Source organism: Cololabis saira, chromosome 20 (assembly GCF_033807715.1).
Source record: "Cololabis saira isolate AMF1-May2022 chromosome 20, fColSai1.1, whole genome shotgun sequence".
Taxonomy (NCBI): domain Eukaryota; kingdom Metazoa; phylum Chordata; class Actinopteri; order Beloniformes; family Belonidae; genus Cololabis; species Cololabis saira.
The window spans coordinates 25,154,178-25,174,480 of NC_084606.1; the positions used below are offsets into that span (position 1 = coordinate 25,154,178).

Genomic DNA, 20,303 nt, shown 5'->3' on the forward strand with positions numbered 1-20,303 from the left:
CTTTGTATAAGCCGCATGGTTCAAAACCTATGAAAAAAGTAGCGGCTTATAGTCCAGAAAATACGGTAGATATTAGGACTGAGAATGAAGTCCCCTGACCTGTCAAGAGTCAGGCGTTGTAGTCCAGCTCTACCTGGTCTCAGAACCGATGTGAGGCGGGCATCAGCCTAAAGCGCAGTGTGGGGGTAAATCCAGGTCCTGCTTGGTTTGGATAGTGATATCAACTACGTAACATTACCAGCAGTAACTAGTTTTAACTACCAACAGTTTCAGTGTATCAAACAGAAAGTGAAAGCTATCTAAGAACAGTTCTGGTGGGTTTTCCAGGCCGGTTCTGCGTTTCAGCCCTCCCTATTTGACAGAAACGGCAGTATGGAGGTAGCGTTGGTGCTGGTGGTCTCAACCACCCGTCACGTTTATTAGACATGACACCCACCAGAGAGGACTCACTCGGTCCGGGACGTTTACTAATTATGTTTACAGTGTTGGCTCGGACAAATGAAACGGCGGTTCTCTAGTGCAGCTGTAGCTGGGGCTTTGTGACGAACGGTATTAATTTATTTACAGAAATATACGTGTCCACGAGCTCAGTGTCCACATAAAGAACCACATGCACAGATTGAAATTGTTACGCGTTCATATGTGCTGACAACACGCACGTTCTCTCTCTTGTCACGAGAGACGGAAACAACCGTTAAAGGTTCCCAAGCTACACGTCGAGCTTTGCTGACGACACGCGCGTCTGTGGTTAACGCTGCAAAGATCCCAAATAATACCTTGACAAACAGGAAGTATAGTCTTTGCATACCTGGTAGCATCACATGGGAACTTCAGCATGGAGACAGCCGTGGTGCGGTTTATTTATAAACTAGTCAAGTTTCTCTGCAGGAGAGAAGGAAGAGGGAAACTTTGGAGCTTTACTTCTCGGTCCCTCTTGCAGTCTAACTATGTGGAAACTGGAAAAAAAACACAGCAAAACAATCAACCTGATAACGGAGAAACCATCAAGGGTCAACAAAGGTGCCGATCACAAGTTTAAGCAGTCGACGTGTCTTTAAAGGGAATTCTCAAGATATTCGACGTGTCTGTACGAGTCAGATTAAATAAAACATGAGGTTGTCTGAGGTTTGTTGTGGTGTTTAAAACCCGACCGCATGACTGGTCCATCAACGATGCCATCATGTTGCATTACGAGAAATCGGTAATCCAGGGTTTTTAGAGCCCCAAAAGTACAAAACTTGGACTTACAGTAAGTGTTTGTGTCTTTAATCATGGAAGTGTATGAAAGAGCAGGATTAAATGACTGGATCGTCCCTCCGGTCTGGCTGCTGTTGATACTGAGAAATACTGACGTTCTTTAACAAACCAAATTAACTAAAATCAAACTGCATTATGTTGCTTCCTGATGTTGGTGAAGTTAAAGTGCACGAGCTTCTAAAAAGGGTTGCAAAGAAAAACTAAAGCAACTAAAGGACATTAGTCATTAGTATGACATTTTTGTTGATTTTAGTTTAAATAATTTGACAAATTATTGATGGTTTTAGCTCATTATTAACCTTTTTGATCCACATATTTGTTTAAATCTGATAAAATCTCAGACCTACAGGGTTTCCTCCGTCTATACATCGATGATGATGAAAAATCTAGTTGCATTCTTGCGTAAAGCTCCGCTTATTCATCAGTGAGAGCTGATTTGGGTTTGAATTGTGGTGGAAGCCGGAGCAGAAAGGCCCAGCCTCCTCCATGAGGCATCCTGGTGTCTGAACCAGCTCAGGAGAAGGGCAGTGATTCTGCTCCGAGCCTCTCCTAAATGACTGAACCTCTCACCCATCTCCGAGGGAGAGCCCAGGCTGCAGAGGAGGCTCATATTTCACCAGATCTTCAGATTTTGTCTGGGAAGTCTTGGCCTTTGTCTCAGCTCTGCAGATGCTTCCCTGGTATATGTTAAGTGGAGCCAGGAAACACAAATGATGAAAAGCAACCAGAATGCAGAATTATTGCACTAAGCTTAAATTATTGGGATCAATAAATGATGTGGTAATTGTGACAGGACTAACTAAAAGGTGAACTTGTTATTTTTTCCTGATTTAACAAACGAAACTGTCACTTGCTGCTTGTATGACTGTTGGCACAAGTTCTGTTCCCTGCGCTCGACAGCACGGTTATGCAACATCCTCCATTGTCTCTGTGTGCTTTGTGATCCTGCATTGTTTATTTTTAATACTCAAATGGTTGTCTGACAGCTGAACAGAGAGAATCATTAAGCAGGTTTTAGTGCCGTGTCTCCCGAGCGTTCGCGCGGATTTGCTGAAAAAACAGCAGCGGCATCTGAGGCAGAGGTACCGGAGAGTGGCCTCCTTAACTTTCCTGGCACTCGCTTCCTCCCACTTCCACTTCAAAGTGACACGAGAAACCCTGTAAGAAGAAGGAAAAAAGCTGCAGCAGATCCACCTTCCCATTTGAACCCTTCCCACTACAAACACATGTCTGATTCCTGCCGGCTGCCGGTGTGCAGGCAGGTGCCTGTTCCCGGACGTACCTGCGCAGGTACATTAGCAGCAGGGCCGGCCGCGGGAGCAGCTTTATACTTCCTATCAGTGAGAGATGGCTTTGTGCTCCGAGGCGGATGACGGAGTCGCAGTTATTTGTTGCGTGCGTGTCGCCTGACCGCCTCGTTTCGTGTTCCCGGCCCTGGAAACGCCTCGGGAGGGGGGGGCGTGCAGTGGCCAGCCACGAGCCCAGCGTGTCCTCACACTTAATTTCAATTTTAATGTGAAACATGTCCCCAGAAACCTGCTCGGTGCGCACCTCAGAAGCACCATTTGACAAAATGAATGCCATGAAGGATCAAAGTCGCTCTGAAAACGCGGATTTAGGCGTCGTAGCTGCGTCGTGCCGTGGATGCCGGGCGAATAACCGGCACCCACTTCACTGTGGAGTGCGTGACAGGCCGACACCAGGACTGCTAATTACCTGGATAATAACTGACTGTACGTCTGAGAGATCTGGCATCCGAAGCGCCGTCCTTTGTTCTGGTGTCTGCGAGAGGGTGGCGCGCTGTTTCCTCCTCCATGGACATGCCTCAGTTCTCACTTCCAAATATAAACTCTGTGGAGGCAAAAAAAGAGGAGCAGGAGCTCAGAGAGAAGATGCTCTTTGTTTAAACAAAAAAGTAGACGCTTTGAAATGTTGTTTTGATCTTAACAGTCATGCATACATTCACACGCATTGCAGTGAGACGTGCGTCTTCAGTCCCCTGCGGCCGAAGTTTAAAATTAGCTAGATATGTTGATCAGGGATGGCTTTTGTTGTTTTTCCCCCAAACAAATCTTTGTTTTAAAGATGTTTACAAGCTAAATATTTGTTTATGATGCTTGATCTGGGAAGAAATGCCATAACATGCAACAAAAGTACATTTCTCTTTAAATGATGAATGTCAACTTTGCTGATTTTGGGCCTATAAATGAGCACTTTTTCTAGATTGGTTTTAAAAATCACATTTTTTCTTACTACTAAAGTGAGCCTTTGAATGTATTTGATTATTTTAGTGTAAATTTCCTCTGAAAGTGAAGAAGTTTGGACCACTCCCTCTTGTAATGCTCATGAACTCAAGGTTAACCTAAAAGGGAAAGAATCCTCTGCTGCTTTCGTGGTGGTGATCTTCCCGTTGTGGATCGTCATGTTTACGCTGCCGACTGCACGGCTCGTCCTCTGTATAGACACCTGTTCTCCACCAGGGCCAAAACATGAGAAAGATGGAGAAACGAGAGCGCTTAAAGCACCCATCTGTTGCTCATTCTGCAGCAAGGACAGGTGGCTGTGAACTGGTTTATGAAGAGCTTAATTAACGGTCCGTCCTTCGCTCCAGCTCCTCTGATTAGTCTCTCTCTTCTGGTTTCTGTCCAGGTTCAGGGATTCCAAGGGCTACGTCCTGTACCCTCAGATCGGGGACCGGCTGGACCTCATCTGCCCCCCTCTGGACACGGCCAGGTCCACGCCAGAGTACGAGTTCTACAAGCTGTACCTGGTGTCGTCGCGGGAGCAGGCGGACCGCTGCGAGGTCATGGGCGCCCCCAACATCGTGCTCACCTGCGACGAGCCCACGCGAGAGCGCCGCTTCACCATCAAGTTCCAGGAGTTCTCGCCCAACCTCTGGGGTCACGAGTTCAAGAGCATGCACGACTACTACATCATCGGTGAGTGGAGGATGAGCGGGTGGAGAGAGCGTGTGTTGGGTCTCATCGCCGGGTGTGGATGGGGGGGGGGCGCCGTTATGATTGCACGGCTGATTTCTGATGGCGCCTGAGTGTGTTTGTTTATCTCAGCCATGATGCTGCTGATTGGGCAGGTGTTGTTGGAGTAATTAGGTTTGAGGATTGCAGGCAGATGCAAGACACTTGAAGGAAAATTACCAAATGTAGATTTCAGGGTGTTCTTTCAAAATAAAGTGCAGCAGCTGAATATCAGAAGCTGTAGACCATTTTAACTTAAACAAAACTCAACTCCAACAATGCCAAGAGCACACATGTTAAAAAACAAGAAGATGCCCCAGAAAAGTGGAGCTGGGGACCAGCTGCTACCTGCTACAAGCCTGTATCATGTGAAAGATGAGTCTCCGCGGACTCCAGCGGTGTAAGAATCACTATTCTGTGACAGAAACTCACCGAGCCAGCACTAAAAAAACAACTTCACTTTCTGGAACACAACTCTGAGTTTAGTCTCACCTTTGATGTTCTGTCATCATTAATCATAGTCAAACGAAAAAGTCCACTTTATTTTTGTAATCTAAAGTTTCTTCTTACACAATAACAAATCATTTTGAATCGTCGTCTTCTATCAGGCTCTTTCTATTAACCGGAGTAAAGAAAAGCAGGAAATGCCAAGCTGTGAAATATTTCCTTTGTTCTGATTGGATCTTGCCTAAAATGTTGATTGTATTGGCCTCAAATAATCCAAAAAGGTGTCAGTCGCTGAAGTCCATCAAGTCCTTCCTGAGATATAGCCTCATAAAGCAGCTTGTGGGAGGGGCCTAGTGCTCTTATTCCAGACTCCACTACACACTTCTGCTATAATCTCACATTTTTTTTATTTTTTTTTTTTATTCGCACATATTAAAGGAATACAAAAAAAATAGTGACAATACAATAATAACTGCAGTGCAGGTGAGAAAAAAGAAACCCAAGGTGGGCTTATTAAGGATTCTCACCAGAGATAAATAGAAATAAGTAAACAAGGTAATCAAACTTTACAAAAGTAAATGGGTAAGCTTTTATTTTGAAATGTATTCAAATGAACCGTGTAGTTGAGATATACTCATTTTAAATTAGATTTGTCATTTACAAACACAATTTAATCTTGATTTGTTTTATCCCTTTCAACCATCCACTAGTGTGGGATTTTGTGCTCTAGGGAATAATAACATGTTGACTTAATTGTTGCCTTCATGAGTCCGTCTTTCTTTGCCGTCTTTGTCCCGCGCGGCGGCTGCGGAGGCCTCGGGTCTGTTTATTGTTACTGCCAGCTTCGCCACAGCCGATAATTGTGAGGCGCAGTTTGTTTTGGTTTATTCAAAAGGTTTGTTTGGAGTTGGGCTGTGTGAGGACCCGGTGAGGTCACCAGGGCGAGCCGGGCCAAGCGCTCTTATCGGACGGAACGATCTGCACGTAAAAAGGTCGCGCCGGCCGAAACCTGCAGGTTGTTTTTAAAACAGACTGAAAGCCAAGAGCGTTTAGCACAGAGCGACTGGTGCAACACACAGAGTGCTCGCAATCATGCGTGCACACACTCCAACCGCCCACAAGTTTCCAGTACAAACACGGGGCCTGTAAAAACACCTCGGGAGCGAGAGATTGTGCTGGATAGACAAAGAGAGAGACCCTGTGTGATTCCCACAGCTCTCCGCCCACGCACCTGCGAGCTCCATCCACTCAGGTGTGCAAATGCTTTTCATTCCTTTTCGTCTGCTGTTTGGGAGGAAAAGAAAAGGGGAAAAAAAATCTAAAAACTATAGAAAACGTGGTGCCGGAAGGAGGAGAGTAGCAAGCTGGGACACAGATGACGAGACGGAGTGAGCACAGGAAAGAAACAAAGAGAATATATGATCTTTCAAAGTCTGTCGGCTCCCTCGTGAATCGTTGTGTTCTATATTTGCTCGTTGGGTTTCGGTGAGACGCTGGACATGTTTCCCGTGTATCAATATCAGGACGTACATTTATCTCACATTAGCTATAAGTAGGTGAGATGATGTTGAGCATTAAGGTTTTATCTACTGTCTTTTATATATACGAGTGTCTTGCGGTATTGAAAGTGTACCTCGGGGAACCAATAATATGGGAATTGGAGGCTGATAAGCATGGATGAAAATTAATGCAGTCTGATAACTACTGATTCTTGATTCAGTGACTCAGAGTCGGGCAGAACCGCGCGGCACATCAAGTATGGCTGCAGGAAGCTAGCATTTACTGGGTACATAAAACAGAGTGTCAGACGGATAAATTAAACTATGCTCCTGATTTAAAATCCCCTGGCACATCTTTTATATACTGCATCTTTTAAAGTCCAATATGCACTCGCTCCTGCGCAAAATGTCACAGTCGGTTTTACCGAAGGAGGCTGCAGCCCATCTTGCTCAGGCCACGTCTCGCAGGTATATATAGATCAGAGGAGTAATTCACATCTCGGCCCTGTCCACATTCAGACCTCTAAAACCCAATGCTCTGGAGGCTCTGCCTTTTACTTTAGAGTTTGCTTAGATGCTGAAAAACTGTCCTTTTCTGCGCCCTGGACTGGAACGTGAGGCGGACCCGGGCACCAGAACTGTTCTCGGTTAAAGAGTGGGTTAAGTCAGTTCCTCTGATATGAAGTGCCAAACTTTGATGATATGTGCAGCGAGCATAAAACAAGCCTACCTAGAGCCGGTCGCCCTTCATCACAGAGGTCACACTGTAAAACTACAACGAGGTCGTCCTTGTTGCATCGCCTTCGCTCACCTTTCCTCACTACACTTCTCAAGGGCCAATCTCTCTTCCTTGTTTCTTGTCCTTCCCCTCCCCTCCTCTTAGCTCTAGGACGTGGGTGATTGAAAACTACCTTTAGTTTTATTCCATAGCCTCTCGGAAAGCAATCTGTTTGAAATGTGCACCTGAGAAATCTCCATTTTAAGGGCGGGGTAGGCCCTACCTCTACTCCTCCATCACAAAGGAAACAGTACATGTGAACACGCAGAACTGAGAGGAAAGGCTAAGTTGTAAGGGCAAGGGGTGAAAGGGGGTTGGCCCTAGACGTGGTACCCTGCCCTCTCATCACACATACATTGGTTTTTCACAACCTCTGCACTCGATCTTGGAGGTGCAAACCAACTCTGACCTCCAGTATGTGTCCATACAGTATAAACAGCAGAAGTGGTATGAAAGGGACTAATAACGGTCGTGGATCACCTAAAAGCTCTGCCACTGTAAGGCCAGTGGGGGGGGTAAGGGGTGCGTAACATAAACCAGTCTAATGTAAAGGCAGTAAATACAATTCCTTCATTAAACCAAAAAAACTGCACATCCAAAATATCCAAAACGCAAAACTGTCAGAGGAGCTGGCAGTAGACAGGAGAAACACGACAAATGGACTAGCAGGGGAGAGGGGAAAGGTCGGACAATGTATACTCACAGGGACCGATGAAACATGGTGGAGACAATCTGGGAGGATATTAGAAGAACAAAGGCACCACTGCACAGACAAGAAACCCATAACCCACGACGATCACTGAAAACCCGCTCAGTAGCAGAACTGACACATCCGTTTTATATCTCGGGTTTATGTTAATGTTCTGAAACAAAATGAATGACATCCGCCTTGAAACATAAAATCTCCTCTCTGTTAAGATGTCACCAAGTCAGCAGATGGTAACACTGCGTCAAACACACCCGGTGTAGCCGACGCTCTTAATACCGCTGTATGGGTTGCCGTGACAACAGCGGAAGTTGGCATGTGCAGTTTTAATCCTGATTGGGTTTGTTTTTTTAATTTATATGCATTTATAATGAACCTTCTGCACTGGGATGCAGTTTTCTCACCAAACGTGCTTTGAAAACGTCTCTTTAAAAATGTGATATGAGTGACAGGAGCCAATAAAAAAGGAGGGAAAGACGAGAGATGAGGATTGAAACGGCGGGTATTTTGATATTTTTTATATTTCTAAACTTGCCTACTGCTGGTTTACAAGTCGTAGACACTAAAGGATGTTTAACTTTGTTGAGCACTTGTAATCTTGCACTGAAGAGATAACCGTTTCTTGTTGTTGTTGTTGTTGTAGGGTTATTATTGATTATTGCAACATCCTGTTACGGTGGTCCGTAATTTAAACAAGGAAATTAAGGTGATTGTGGACGTCGGTCCGAAACGTGGATCTTTCATGAGTAAAAACACCCAGTTTACTGCTTATTCAGCACAAAACCAGAGCAAAACACGTTCATCTGACATTTCAGAGGAAGCAACGAGCTCCAGCGTTTATCGTTTATCTCGCCGCCTCTTCTGCACCCCTCACCTGGAAGCCGGGAGTGTTGAGAGAGAGACGCCTTTATCTCCACACACAGATCAGACCGATCGATTGACAGTTCCAGCCCCGATCGATAGGCGGCTTCAACACAAGGTCACACATGCTCTGCACTCGCTTTCATGTGCACACGGGTTGAGTCAGACATCGGCGAGGCGAGATTGTGGAGAAGCGAGGAGACGGGGGGGAGTTGCTGATCGGTGAGAGGATTTGGCGCTGATAACGTATTGATAACATCAGATTGCTTGCTTACAGAGAGCCGTGTGCCGGTTTGTAGTGTGTGGCAGCAATCAGGAATTGTGTAGAGTTTCTCTGCAGAGCTTTCTGTGTGTTTGATGGTGGTGAGAAATAATTAATAAGAGTTAATCCCGCTCATTTAGAGCCAGATATCCGCTGCAGCTTATGTGTGCTAACCGGCCATGTCAGTGGATGTTCTGCACATAGGAGACTTAGCTGTAGGAAGCATGTTTGTGCTACTCGTGGAGGCACCAACGCATGCACAAGCTTCGGGGTAATCTCATTTTAATCAGGCGCTACAGCATACTGTAATTTAATTTGCACACTTCCGAGTGGGCTCGCTTGAAAGATGTGTTCGGGGTGGTGCGGAGTGTGTTTCTGATGGAGCAGCAGCGGGAAGCGGGTCGCTGGAGGTTAATTTTGAAGTTAAACGCATTACAGATTACCTGTAACCTGCTTAAAGCCCACTGGGCGATCGGTTTCCCGCGCAGCCCGTCGCCGAAATCCTGACGAAACTCTACACGCCCCGACTGAAATAAGTAGCTTCACTAATCATTTAAAGGGAAAACAATGTGATTTGGGGGGAAGACTTCACAGTAATCTGAGGGAAAAATCTAAACTTTCCTTTTGTTTTTACAATCTAACGCATCGCCGCCACCGAAGTGTGATTAGATTACTTGAATCTCATTAAGTGCGATTCTTTACTTGGGCGTCCCGGGGAGCGGGGAGAGGGAGCGGGGAAATGGATTTGTCATAGCTATTGATTGATGTTTTCGTTCTTAACACAAGGTCAGAGTTTATGTAAGCCTATTTCTGCGTCACACTCTCTCCCTCCGGCCGTCTCTCGCCCTCTGTTTTGTCTCTGTGCCGTCTCGGTTCCTCCGCCCTCACGTCTGTCATTCAAATCCTCCACACATGCACATGCCCATGGCATCAGCCCCACCACAGATTATGCCTTTCCCTGCATTTAGAGCTCTGAGGCCAGGAGGCCTGGCGTGACCTGCGCATGTGCACCGAGGGTGACGTAGCTGCTGAGTGAGAACTTCAGAGGAAAACCGTCTCCGGGGAGTTGATTGGATTTACAGCTGAAGATGCTAAGAAGGGGAGAGCCCCCCCCCCCACCCCATGTGGTGCAGGATCCGGTCATTTTAAAGGGCTGGTTCACCCAAACTCCCAAAACACCCGCTCTGCCCTCACTTCTCTGCTGGAGCTGAGCCATGCTGATTGCTCTTAAGATCTGATCTCAACCCCAAACCACAAATCAGCAACCGCTGACCGCACTGGTGGCCGTTCTGTGTGAAAGCAACGAAAGCAAAAACAAAAAACACTTTATGAAATAACTGAGTTTTCACATCCTGGATCTCGCAGCTTTTCAGTGACGAGTGCAGGATTATGTGATGTGAAAATGTCTCGGCTAACAAAGATGATTAGATAGATAGATAGATAGATAGATAGATAGATAGATAGATAGATAGATAGATAGATAGATAGATAGATAGATAGATAGATAGATAGATAGATAGATAGATAGATAGATAGATAGATAGATAGATAGATAGATAGATAGATGGATTTTTTTTATCGTACTGCACTATTTTTATTCCACTGTATTATATACTGTTTATATTTTGTAACTATATATCTTTTACTTTTTTATCCTTTTTTCGATGCACGCGTGTGTTGTGTGTACAACTGCTTCTCAAAAATAATTTCCCCACTGAGGGATGAATAAAGGACTAATCATAGATAGATAGATAGATAGATAGATAGATAGATAGATAGATAGATAGATAGATAGATAGATAGATAGATAGATAGATAGATACTTTATTAATCCCGAGGGAAATGTGGTGTGAGCCCTTACTGACGAGGCTGCTGCAGAGTCCTGCTTGAAAAGAACAAGCCTCAGCCAGCAACAAAAAGTAATTATGATGCCATGTGAGATTATAATGAAATGAAATGAAATGTGGATATTATAAGGCAAAAAAATAAATAAATGATCTCCGTGTGACATAATATTCCACTTTTAGAGTCCCTCTCTATCCCTAAACAGTCCATATAATTAGATGGATCCACTGACCTGGGACGCTCGGGACATGTTGGCATGCAGGATCTGTCTCATTGAAGGGTTTCAGGTGCCAAACCAACCAGATGTGGACTAAAACGGTCCTGCTCGTAGCTGTAGCGCTGCGTTCACCAGTCACGCCTCTCCGTGTGCTTTTCTGCTGCTAACAGAAGGCAGGAGAAATGTATTTGATTTGACACGGAGGCCGGGGATTGCGTGAGTCAAGTGGAGTTTTGCACTGGAAGATGATTTATGATTTTATTTCATTCATTTTTCCTTCGGCTGCCGGCTCGGTGAGCTTTTGCTGCAGAGCGGTGTTTCTTGCATCACTGCAGTCTGTGGAGCTGTGAGCTCGCTGCTCAGGGCCAGCCGGCCGGCTCTGGTCCTCGGGGGTCGTTTTAGACCCCCCCTGCCGCCACGTACCTGATCCAGCTGCACGTGTCGGTAACAGACCCCGATAGCTGGCTGATGCTGATCCATTTATGCGATCCAGGTGTGTTGAAGCAGGAAACACTGAAGACATGCAGGACGGCAGCCCTCAGGGGCCGATGTTGGCCAGCCAGTCCTAGATGAGGAACCTTCAGACACAGTTGTGGCTAGTGCCATCTTCTGTGGCGTGCAGCGTAGTGTTGTTTTTGGCAGCCTGTTTCAATTAGAGTTTCAGTCTAGTCTTTGGGTCAAGCTATCATTTTAGTTTTTATTAGTTTTAGTCATGTTCATTCTCCTTTTAGTCGTGTCAAGTTCCAGTCGACTAAAAGTCTGAGCATTTTATATTTTAGTCAGAATTGTCCAGGACCATTTAAGTCTTGTTTTAGTCAAAGAGTGTATTTAGCCAAACCCATTTTATAATTCAAACAAGGTTATCTTATTATTATATCATTGTTACCTTATAGACTCAAGAATACATTCATTCCAGATACAGAAGACTCTAATATGGGCAGAAATATGTGCCACTAGAAATTGAATTTGAATTGCTCAACTTGAATAATTGCATTAAAAAACTGAATCTGAATCACATAATTTGAATGTGTATTGTTTAATTTGAATCCTTGCATTGAAAAACTGAATCTACATTCAGTTCTCACAATTCAAATTCAGTTCTTGCAATTCAATTTCAATTCTACTGTGCCAGACATCCGGGTCTTCCGCAGGAACAGCAATCGAGTGCAGATAAAAAGAACTCCTTTTCACGTAGCCTACTATAACCTATTTTCTTTCAACGATATAAACGACCAATGGGAGCTAGATATTTCGAAACCCATTGTGTTTTCTCCATTCTGTGTAAAAAGTGTAGATTTATATCTTGACGTTTTGTAGAAAAATCAGTTTTTCAATGCAAGGATTCAAATTAAACAATACACATTAAAATTATGTGATTCAGATTCAGTTTTTTAATGCAATTATTCAAGTTGAGCAATTCAAATTCAAATATAAATGATTCAAATTCAGTTTCTAGTGGCACATATTTCTGCCCATACTCTAATTTGAGTTTACAACATATTTATTTTTCCACATTTCTCCCCGTTTTTTTCTTTTTCACAACACATTGGGTTTTCTTTTCCACGTCTATGTAGGAAAGTGTATCCAAACATGGTCTATTCTTCTCCAGCCCCAGAGAAGATCCCCGCGTTTCTCTATGTAACTTTGTTTTTAATTGACGTTAACTAGAGCTCTGCGTTAACGGCATCAGCCTCTAACTCTGCAGCTGCATCTTCTGGATCTGATTCCCCGCTGCAGCGACTGGGATTGAGGACGTGACGTCACCCAGCAGAACTAAACCAGAGGAAACTACTGAAAACATGGACATTAAGGATCTTTGGTAGAACATTTCGTCTCGTTTTGGTCAACGAAAATAAAGACACATTTTGATTTGTTTTTAGTTTTTGTTTTGTAATCTACATCTACATAAATCGTTATCATCACATGACCAGCATTTTCGTTGCGTCTCATTTTCCTCAGGTGATAAAGGTTCGTTGACGGCGATATTTAGTCATCATTGTTGTTGACGAAAGCAACTTTAGTGCAGCGTTCCTGTCTTTGTTTAGGTGGAGGTGGTGTTCACGGGTCGTGTGCACATGTTTAATGCTTCGGGTGATTAAAAAACTGCTTGGATGAACTTGAATGAGTGATCCAACGCCAGTACTGGGGCTACTGGTTAGGTTCAGGCTAGATTTGATTGCCTTTATTCCTGTAAAATCCATCATTGTTCCAGCGTGTGTTTTAAGGGGACGTGTGTGAAACCCGTCTCGGAGTAAAAGTTGATTTACAGTGCAAAAAAACTGGCCGTCAAACCAGTGAGCCATGACTGTGAAGATGCAGACAGGCCAACGCGCATCAAGAGAGGGGGAGAAAGAGAGGTCTGACACCGCTGTACACATTTGGGGATGAAAGGATCAAAGTGAAATGGTAGAAGAGAATGGTGGAGGACGGAGAGAGAGAGACTGAGGCTGTAGATGCATCTCATCTCATGACGCTGAAACAGCACGGTCACTTTTAGCTTTCAGTCACCGCTGCTGCTGTCACGGCCCTGACACACACACACACACACACACACACACACACACACACACACACACACACACACACACACACACACACACACACACACACACACACACACACACACACACACACACACACACACAGAGTATATGAATGCAGGCTGGCACTTTTACATATGACCTCAAATGTGAGTGATCTCCCTCTCTCTCACTCTCTTATACACACACACACACACACACACACACACACACACACACACACACACACACACACACACACACACTTAAGAGGGCGATGTCACACTAACATATGCAAGCTCACATCACCGTGCACGGGGGCTTTCTCGTAAATATATGCACACACGCATATACACACACGCTGGCATACAAACAGGCCTATGGTTGTAAACACACACAAACCTCAATTGCGCACACACACACACACACACACACATTCCCATACATCGAAAGTCTGGTCAGCACTGAATGGGTCAGACGTCGTGGGACTGCAGCTTTCTTGTTGTTGTTGTTCTTGTTGCACACTGTAACAGATGGGATTGTGTGTGTGTGTGTGTGTGTGTGTGTGTGTGTGTGTGTGTGTGTGTGTGTGTGTGTGTGTGTGTGTGTGTGTGTGTGTGTGTGTGTGTGTGTGTGTGTGTGTGTGTGTGTGTGTGTGTGTGTGTGTATATATGGGACAGACATAGGTAAGTTTTGCGTGCAACTATCTACTACTATATTTCTCCGCTGCAGGACCGGGTGACTGCAGTGTCAGAGATAAACAACGCCACCTCGCTAATATGAATAATAGAAGAGCTGAGTGGGGCCTGCATACCTAAAGACGGGAGCTCGAGCACGGATCTGCAAAAGGGGCTTGTGTATTATTTAGTGTCGTAGTTTTAATGGATATTACTTACCTTTTAAGAGTAATGTTACCCGGCGCTGTTCACATGGCAGAAATTAAGGGTTTAGGTGGTTTATTTATGCGCGTGTGTGGTCTAGTTGCTGGACGGGACCAGGCACGAATCAGGCATCAGCCATCAGGCCGCTGACGCTGCTGCAGAGTAGCACTGGTTTATTTATCAGGGTTAAGTTGGAAGAAATGACACAGAAACCAAACGGGGGGAGAAGAAAGACGGGGTAATGACAGGGAAACGGAGAATGGGAGAGGAGGGAAGAGGAAGAAGCAGCGAGAAACTCTGCAGTGCTCTGTGAATGAGCTGCACCTCTTCGCCGCTCCACATTACTTTATGATCCTCCGTGAGTGAACGAGCGCGGCGGGCTGGAGTTGTGCGCACACAACTTTGTTTATGACTGCGGCGGGAAGAGCAGAATATTCAGAGGAGAGGATGGAGGGATGCGAAGTGGCTTGGCCGGGAGAGGCGAGGGATCGAGGGACTCTGGGAAATCTATATCCGCTGAATATTTGATCAAGTTTAAGCCCTCTGATTTGAGCCTCCTGCCAGGCGCTAACGCTCGCAGACACACGGGGGAGACGGGAGGAAGAGCTGCTGGAGGGATGGAGAGGGAAGGGCGGAGCGGAGATGACCACAACAGAGCGGCTTGGTTACGTTTCTGGAAAAACAAGAGGAAGAACTGAACCTTTGACCCCTGTATTGAGTGGATCTTGTAAATATTGGGACATTTTGATGATTTGAGAATACTGTACAAATAAACTTGCCCTGCCTTGCCTTATGAGTTAATCTTTAGTAGACTTCCAGACTTAGAGGATAATCATCGCCTATCTTTTTTTCCTTTTCTGGTGTTCTTTAATTAATCATCTGTCGGCACATCGTATGACTTTATGGGGCGCAAGTAACTCCTCAACAGTAGACATCTGCAAATAATCGCTTTCCCATCCCCGCCACGCTGAATCAAATCGTGCTAAACTGTGATACATTTCTCTTTTTTTTTTTTTCCTCTCCGACTTCAAGTGTTTATGTACTTTCGCATTTATTTGTGGCCCTCGGGGGACATGCCAGGAGTTTGCTTCGAGCCAGTCCCTAACAGCTATTTCAAGGTGGACCTGAGAGTGCTTTTATAGCTCCCAACACATTTTTCACACTCCACCAAACACATCGAATTCTTAAGGCGGACTGTCTCCGTTAAACTCTCATGTGTGTAAATACCCTCCAATAAAGTGCGAGAGTGGAAAATGCAATAGAATAGTCCGCAGGGGGTTTGGTGCAATGGATCCAACTAATTTCCCCCTCCCCCAGGGATGAAGTTTATCTGCATCTCCCAGTGGATGACGAACATGATTACTTAATTTAGAGTAATGGTCATCAACTCAAGTGTTAAATGACTAAGCCTCATACTCACCTGAGATTCTCTGCTGGTATCTTTTAGCGCGTTGATTAGAAAACGTCAAGTAGAGTGCACGAGTGCTGCAAACGTGCCCCATATGTCCACGTCTTGACCCTGCGTCGGTGGCACAAATAAGGCAAAGGCCTCTCTGGCGAAGATAACAGAGGAGAGGGACAGGGATGAGCTAATGTGAAGAGACACTCAGAGAGAGAGGGAGAGAGAGAGAGAGAGAGAGAGAGAGAGAGAGAGAGAGAGAGAGAGAGCGAGAGAGTGAGGAATATTTGGGCAAGAAGAAGAGGAGGAGGTAGAGGAAGAAGAGAAAAGGGAAGAAAAAGATGTGTGCTGAGTGTGAGTAAGAGAAAGTGACAGATCGCCTGGCCGATCTAGGTCAGCAATCAGAGCGCCGCTGCTGTCTGCAGGACTGGGTGAGGGCGGGCGGCGGGTGCCTTCGTGGGTGTGTGTGTGCCGCTCGCGTGACTCATGTTTGTGCATCTGTCCGTTTGTGTGGACGGCTGAAGGTGTTGTCTGCCGGGCCATCTTGGTTGGGGGGGGGGGGGCGGGTGTGAACACATCCACCCTGCTAAAGGTCAGGCGAGAGGAACCCCCTCCCTCCCTAATTGGATTGAGCCCGGTTAACATGGTATGATTCATTTAACCTCCCTACACTCTCATACTCATGTACGCACAGATGCACGGACCTCTCCGGTTCCCCCGGCGCAGCTTGACAAACAAAGGCGTCATTGTGCTGCTGCCTTCTGCTGGGGGACCTTCTGCAGAGGGACGTGTTTCCCGGCAATCAGGCCCGGCGAGAGGCGGGGGGTTTGAAGCGAGCGCCCCTCTCGACTGACCTCTGCCATCGGCACAACGTATTACTCTGCTAATATAGACCTGATTTAGTGCCCAGGTTCATGCAAACATGACCCCCGGTCGGCATAATGAGCATGTTCACGCACACAGATGTTTTGGCCCGACACGCAGACATGATGTGTGTGTTTGACTTCACACACTGATGAATCTAATGAGGGAAACTCGCCATTTTGGAAAATACACACTCTCTTTCTACAAGTGAGATGTTAGCCTAGCTTAGCTTAGCACGAAATGTTGACAGTGTTTTGTTTCTCTGCAAGTCTGAGATGAGAAAATTGAATAAAATCTTCCCCCTTTCCCACATTTATAGTAAATGTATGTATAGCCATGTGTAAATGTGTTTATTCTGTCAAACTAGCTGACGTAGCATCCATGTGGCCCCTTCAAAACTGGAAAACGAGGGCCTTTTTAACGCAATAAACATAGCTGTTGCGGGATTTTAAGGCGTTTTAATTAAAATAGCTGATCATTAGCTCAGTAATAAACAATGTGAATGAGGGCAATCTTGGTTTCATAAACAAATTATTTTCTTTTTTTATACAAGATTAAGATAAAGAACTGGCATGGAGGGGCCACATGGATGCCGAGTCAGCTAGTTTGACAGAATAAACACAATTACACATGGCTATACATTAATTTACTATAGACGTTGGAAAAGGGGGGCGACCTTTGTTTGGATTCTTTCCAAGCCTCAAGTGAGGTAAAAGTCTGAAGACTGGGACACAGGGATGCTAACATGACACAGATTATGCAGATAGCTCCAAATAAAGTAAAACTATCAGCACTTGAATTTAGTTGTTGTAGTTAGATGTGTCTGGCTTAAGTAGCTGAAAATAAACAGACACAGAAAATCAGCCGCTAGGAATTCAAAGGGGCCTTTGCACACCAGATTCCTGACGAGCATCTGTGTTGCATCTCCAGTTCAATCAAGGCTTTGGACGATGTCGAACCAGATGTTGAAATGAGCGAAACTAGGCTAATTTGTCTTAACCATTCGCTCTGTATCCACAGACACTGTCATTTTGGTATTTACTAAAGTTTACAGGCTAAATGTTGTTGGCTTGTTCCCCCAACGACCCTCTACTTTGAGAGGACAAACCAAAGACTGCTGATGCTGATTTTCAGTAAGTACTCTATGATCTTTGCCATGTGTGAAGTCGATTATGGTGTTCTTGGAGCACAGTTGGACCCGGCGGCTGTCCGGCAGAAGAGAAATGAGAGGAAAAGGAGGTAAAAAAGCGAAAAAGGGAGTGTTTGGAAATGTTTCCGTTCAATATCATCAGCGAGGTGATCAGCTGGGATGATGAAAGAAAGAGCTCAGCGTGGTTTGTTTGGCAAAGCCGAGCTCTCCGACAGGGATGACAACACAGTTAGCTGTACCAACAAGCAAGAGATGATGAATGGAAATTGTTCAGTATTCAGAAGGGATCACAGTTCTTTGCCAGGAGCAGAAGACGGTTGTGGATGCGGGCCAGTTAAAGGGCTTACGGGGATCCCGGGAGCCTCAGCAGTCACCACTTCACGTCTCAGAATCCACAACTCTGATCCCGTCACATAAACCTCCCCTCCTTGTAACGACAGAAAGAACACAGTTATATGCATCTCTGGACTCGTGTGCACACAGATTTTACTTTACTGGGATTCTCAGGCCATGAAATGACTCACTTGGAAATGTTTAACCATCATTATCAGAAGTAGCATCAAGATCTGGCGTGTCTGCGTACTCCAGAGTTTATTGACACTATCATCCAAGCTCATCCCAGATTCATCTGTCACTTTAGTCTTTACACTTAAATGTGGGAGGTTGTAAAATAGGATTGATTGAATCAAGAAAAGATTGCAAACAATAAAGTTTATTTGCATTTTGGATCTTGTCAGTGAATCTGCCGTGTGGATGCGCGGCGGCGGCGCTGCGATGTATCCTGCCAAGCGGGGATCATTTGAACACAGTAATGGAGGTAAACAGAAGAAAGCTGGGCTTGTTGGACGGGACGAGGAGAAAAGGGACTTTTGTGAGCGGCAAGGACACAGTGGAAGGAGACGGTGTTGACGCTCAGCGGAGCAAGAGGGCCCGCGGCTCAACGACACCAGGACAAACAATCAGCCGCAAATCCCTTTCACCCAACATTTAAGCAGCTCTAATTACCCCCCAAAAAAACTCCACAAAGAACATCATTATCACTCCGGGGCTGTGCACGCTGCGTGTGCGCACGCATGTGCACGCCGTTTGTTTATTGAGGAGAGATTCATTAGCGGCCTGGCTGCCTGCTTGTTCTTGACTAATCGCCATTGTTGTGAGATACTTCTGGGTGCGTTTCACAAATGCAAGGCATTTTCTGACGCCCCATCTCCTTAATGTCGGAGCCCAAATCGTTCCCTCCGCCCTTCTTTCACATCCCTTTTCAGTTTGCACTTGTGGGTCAACCAAAACAAGGAAGAGAAAAGCTTAATTTGATGCAGCGTGATGGTTTGATAACGGTTCAGAATTCACTAAATGCTAAAGCTGCTGCCAAAAGTGCTGGGAAGTAGAGCGGTTGGTGGAACTAATGGTCCCGCGGTCCGAGTCGGGCCGCGTCCGTAGTGTTGGTTTTGGCAGCCGGTTTCAATTTTAGTTTTAGTCTAGTCTTTGGGTCAAGCTATCATTTTAGTTTTTATCAGTTTTAGTCACGTTCATTCTCCTTTTAGTCCTGTCAAGTTTCAGTCCACTAAAAGTCTGAGCATTTTAGTCTTATTTTAGTCAGAATTGTCCAGGACCATTTTAGTTTCGTTTTAGTCAAAGATTGTATTTAGCCAAACAATTCAAACAAGGTTAACTTATTATTATATTATTGTTACCTTATAGACTCAAGAGTACATTCATTCCAGATACAGAAGACTTAATTTGAGTTTACAACATGTTTATTTTTCTGCATTTCCCCCCCGTCTTTTACATTTCCGACGACACATTGAGTTTTCTTTTCCACGTCTATGTAGGAAAGTGTATCCAAAGATGGTCTCTTTTTCTTCTTCTCCAGCCCCAGAGAAGATACCCGCGTTTCTCTATGTAACTTTGTTTTTAATTGACGTGAACCTAGAGCTCTGCGTTAACGGCATCAGCCTCTAACCTGCAGCTGCATCTTCTGGATCTGATTCCCCGCTGCAGCGACTGGGATTGAGGACGTAACGTCACCCAGCAGAACTAAACCAGAGGAAACTACTGAAAAGATCGACATTAAGGATCTTTGGTAGAACATTTCGTCTCGTTTTGGTCAACGAAAATGAAGACACATTTTAGCAGAGTTTTTATTCCTCTACGATATTGCATTATATATTTAATTATCGTTATCGTCACATGACTAGCATTCTCTCGTCTCGTTTTCCTCAGGTGATAAAGTTTTGTTGACGACGATATTTAGTCATAATTTTCGTTGACGAAAGCAGCTTCACTTGTCGGTCCAGTGGTGCGCTGCAGGGGCCAGACGGGGCCAGACGCCGCAGCCTCAGATCAGCAGCAGGGTTCGCCGTCTAGATCATCACAGGAGCTGAGTGAGACACGGCCAACGGTTTCAGATGAAGATGACTCCCAGTAGTCCCTGCAGTTCTAATATTAATCCCCCCTGGGGGGTGAAGGGGGGGCTTCTCGTCCATATTGGTACCACACATCTGCTGCTGCAGTATGTGCTGATTAAATATTGATGAAGGGGGAAGGTTGGGATAATTGAATACCCTCATCGGGTGGGTGAGCTGACGGGGGGGCTTCAGTCTCATTTCTCCACTTCAAGCCATCAAGTGGGGGGGAAAGGTG

General features: G+C 45.3%; 1 protein-coding gene across 1 annotated transcript in view; it reads left to right on the forward strand.

The window, feature by feature from the left end:
- Positions 1 to 20,303, forward strand: part of efnb3b (ephrin-B3b) — a 104,017-nt gene that overhangs the window by 42,572 nt on the left and 41,142 nt on the right. The window contains exon 2 of the mRNA XM_061709512.1: positions 3,907 to 4,196. Coding sequence (XP_061565496.1) covers positions 3,907 to 4,196 — 290 coding nt within the window. The remainder of the gene's footprint in view (positions 1 to 3,906; positions 4,197 to 20,303) is intronic.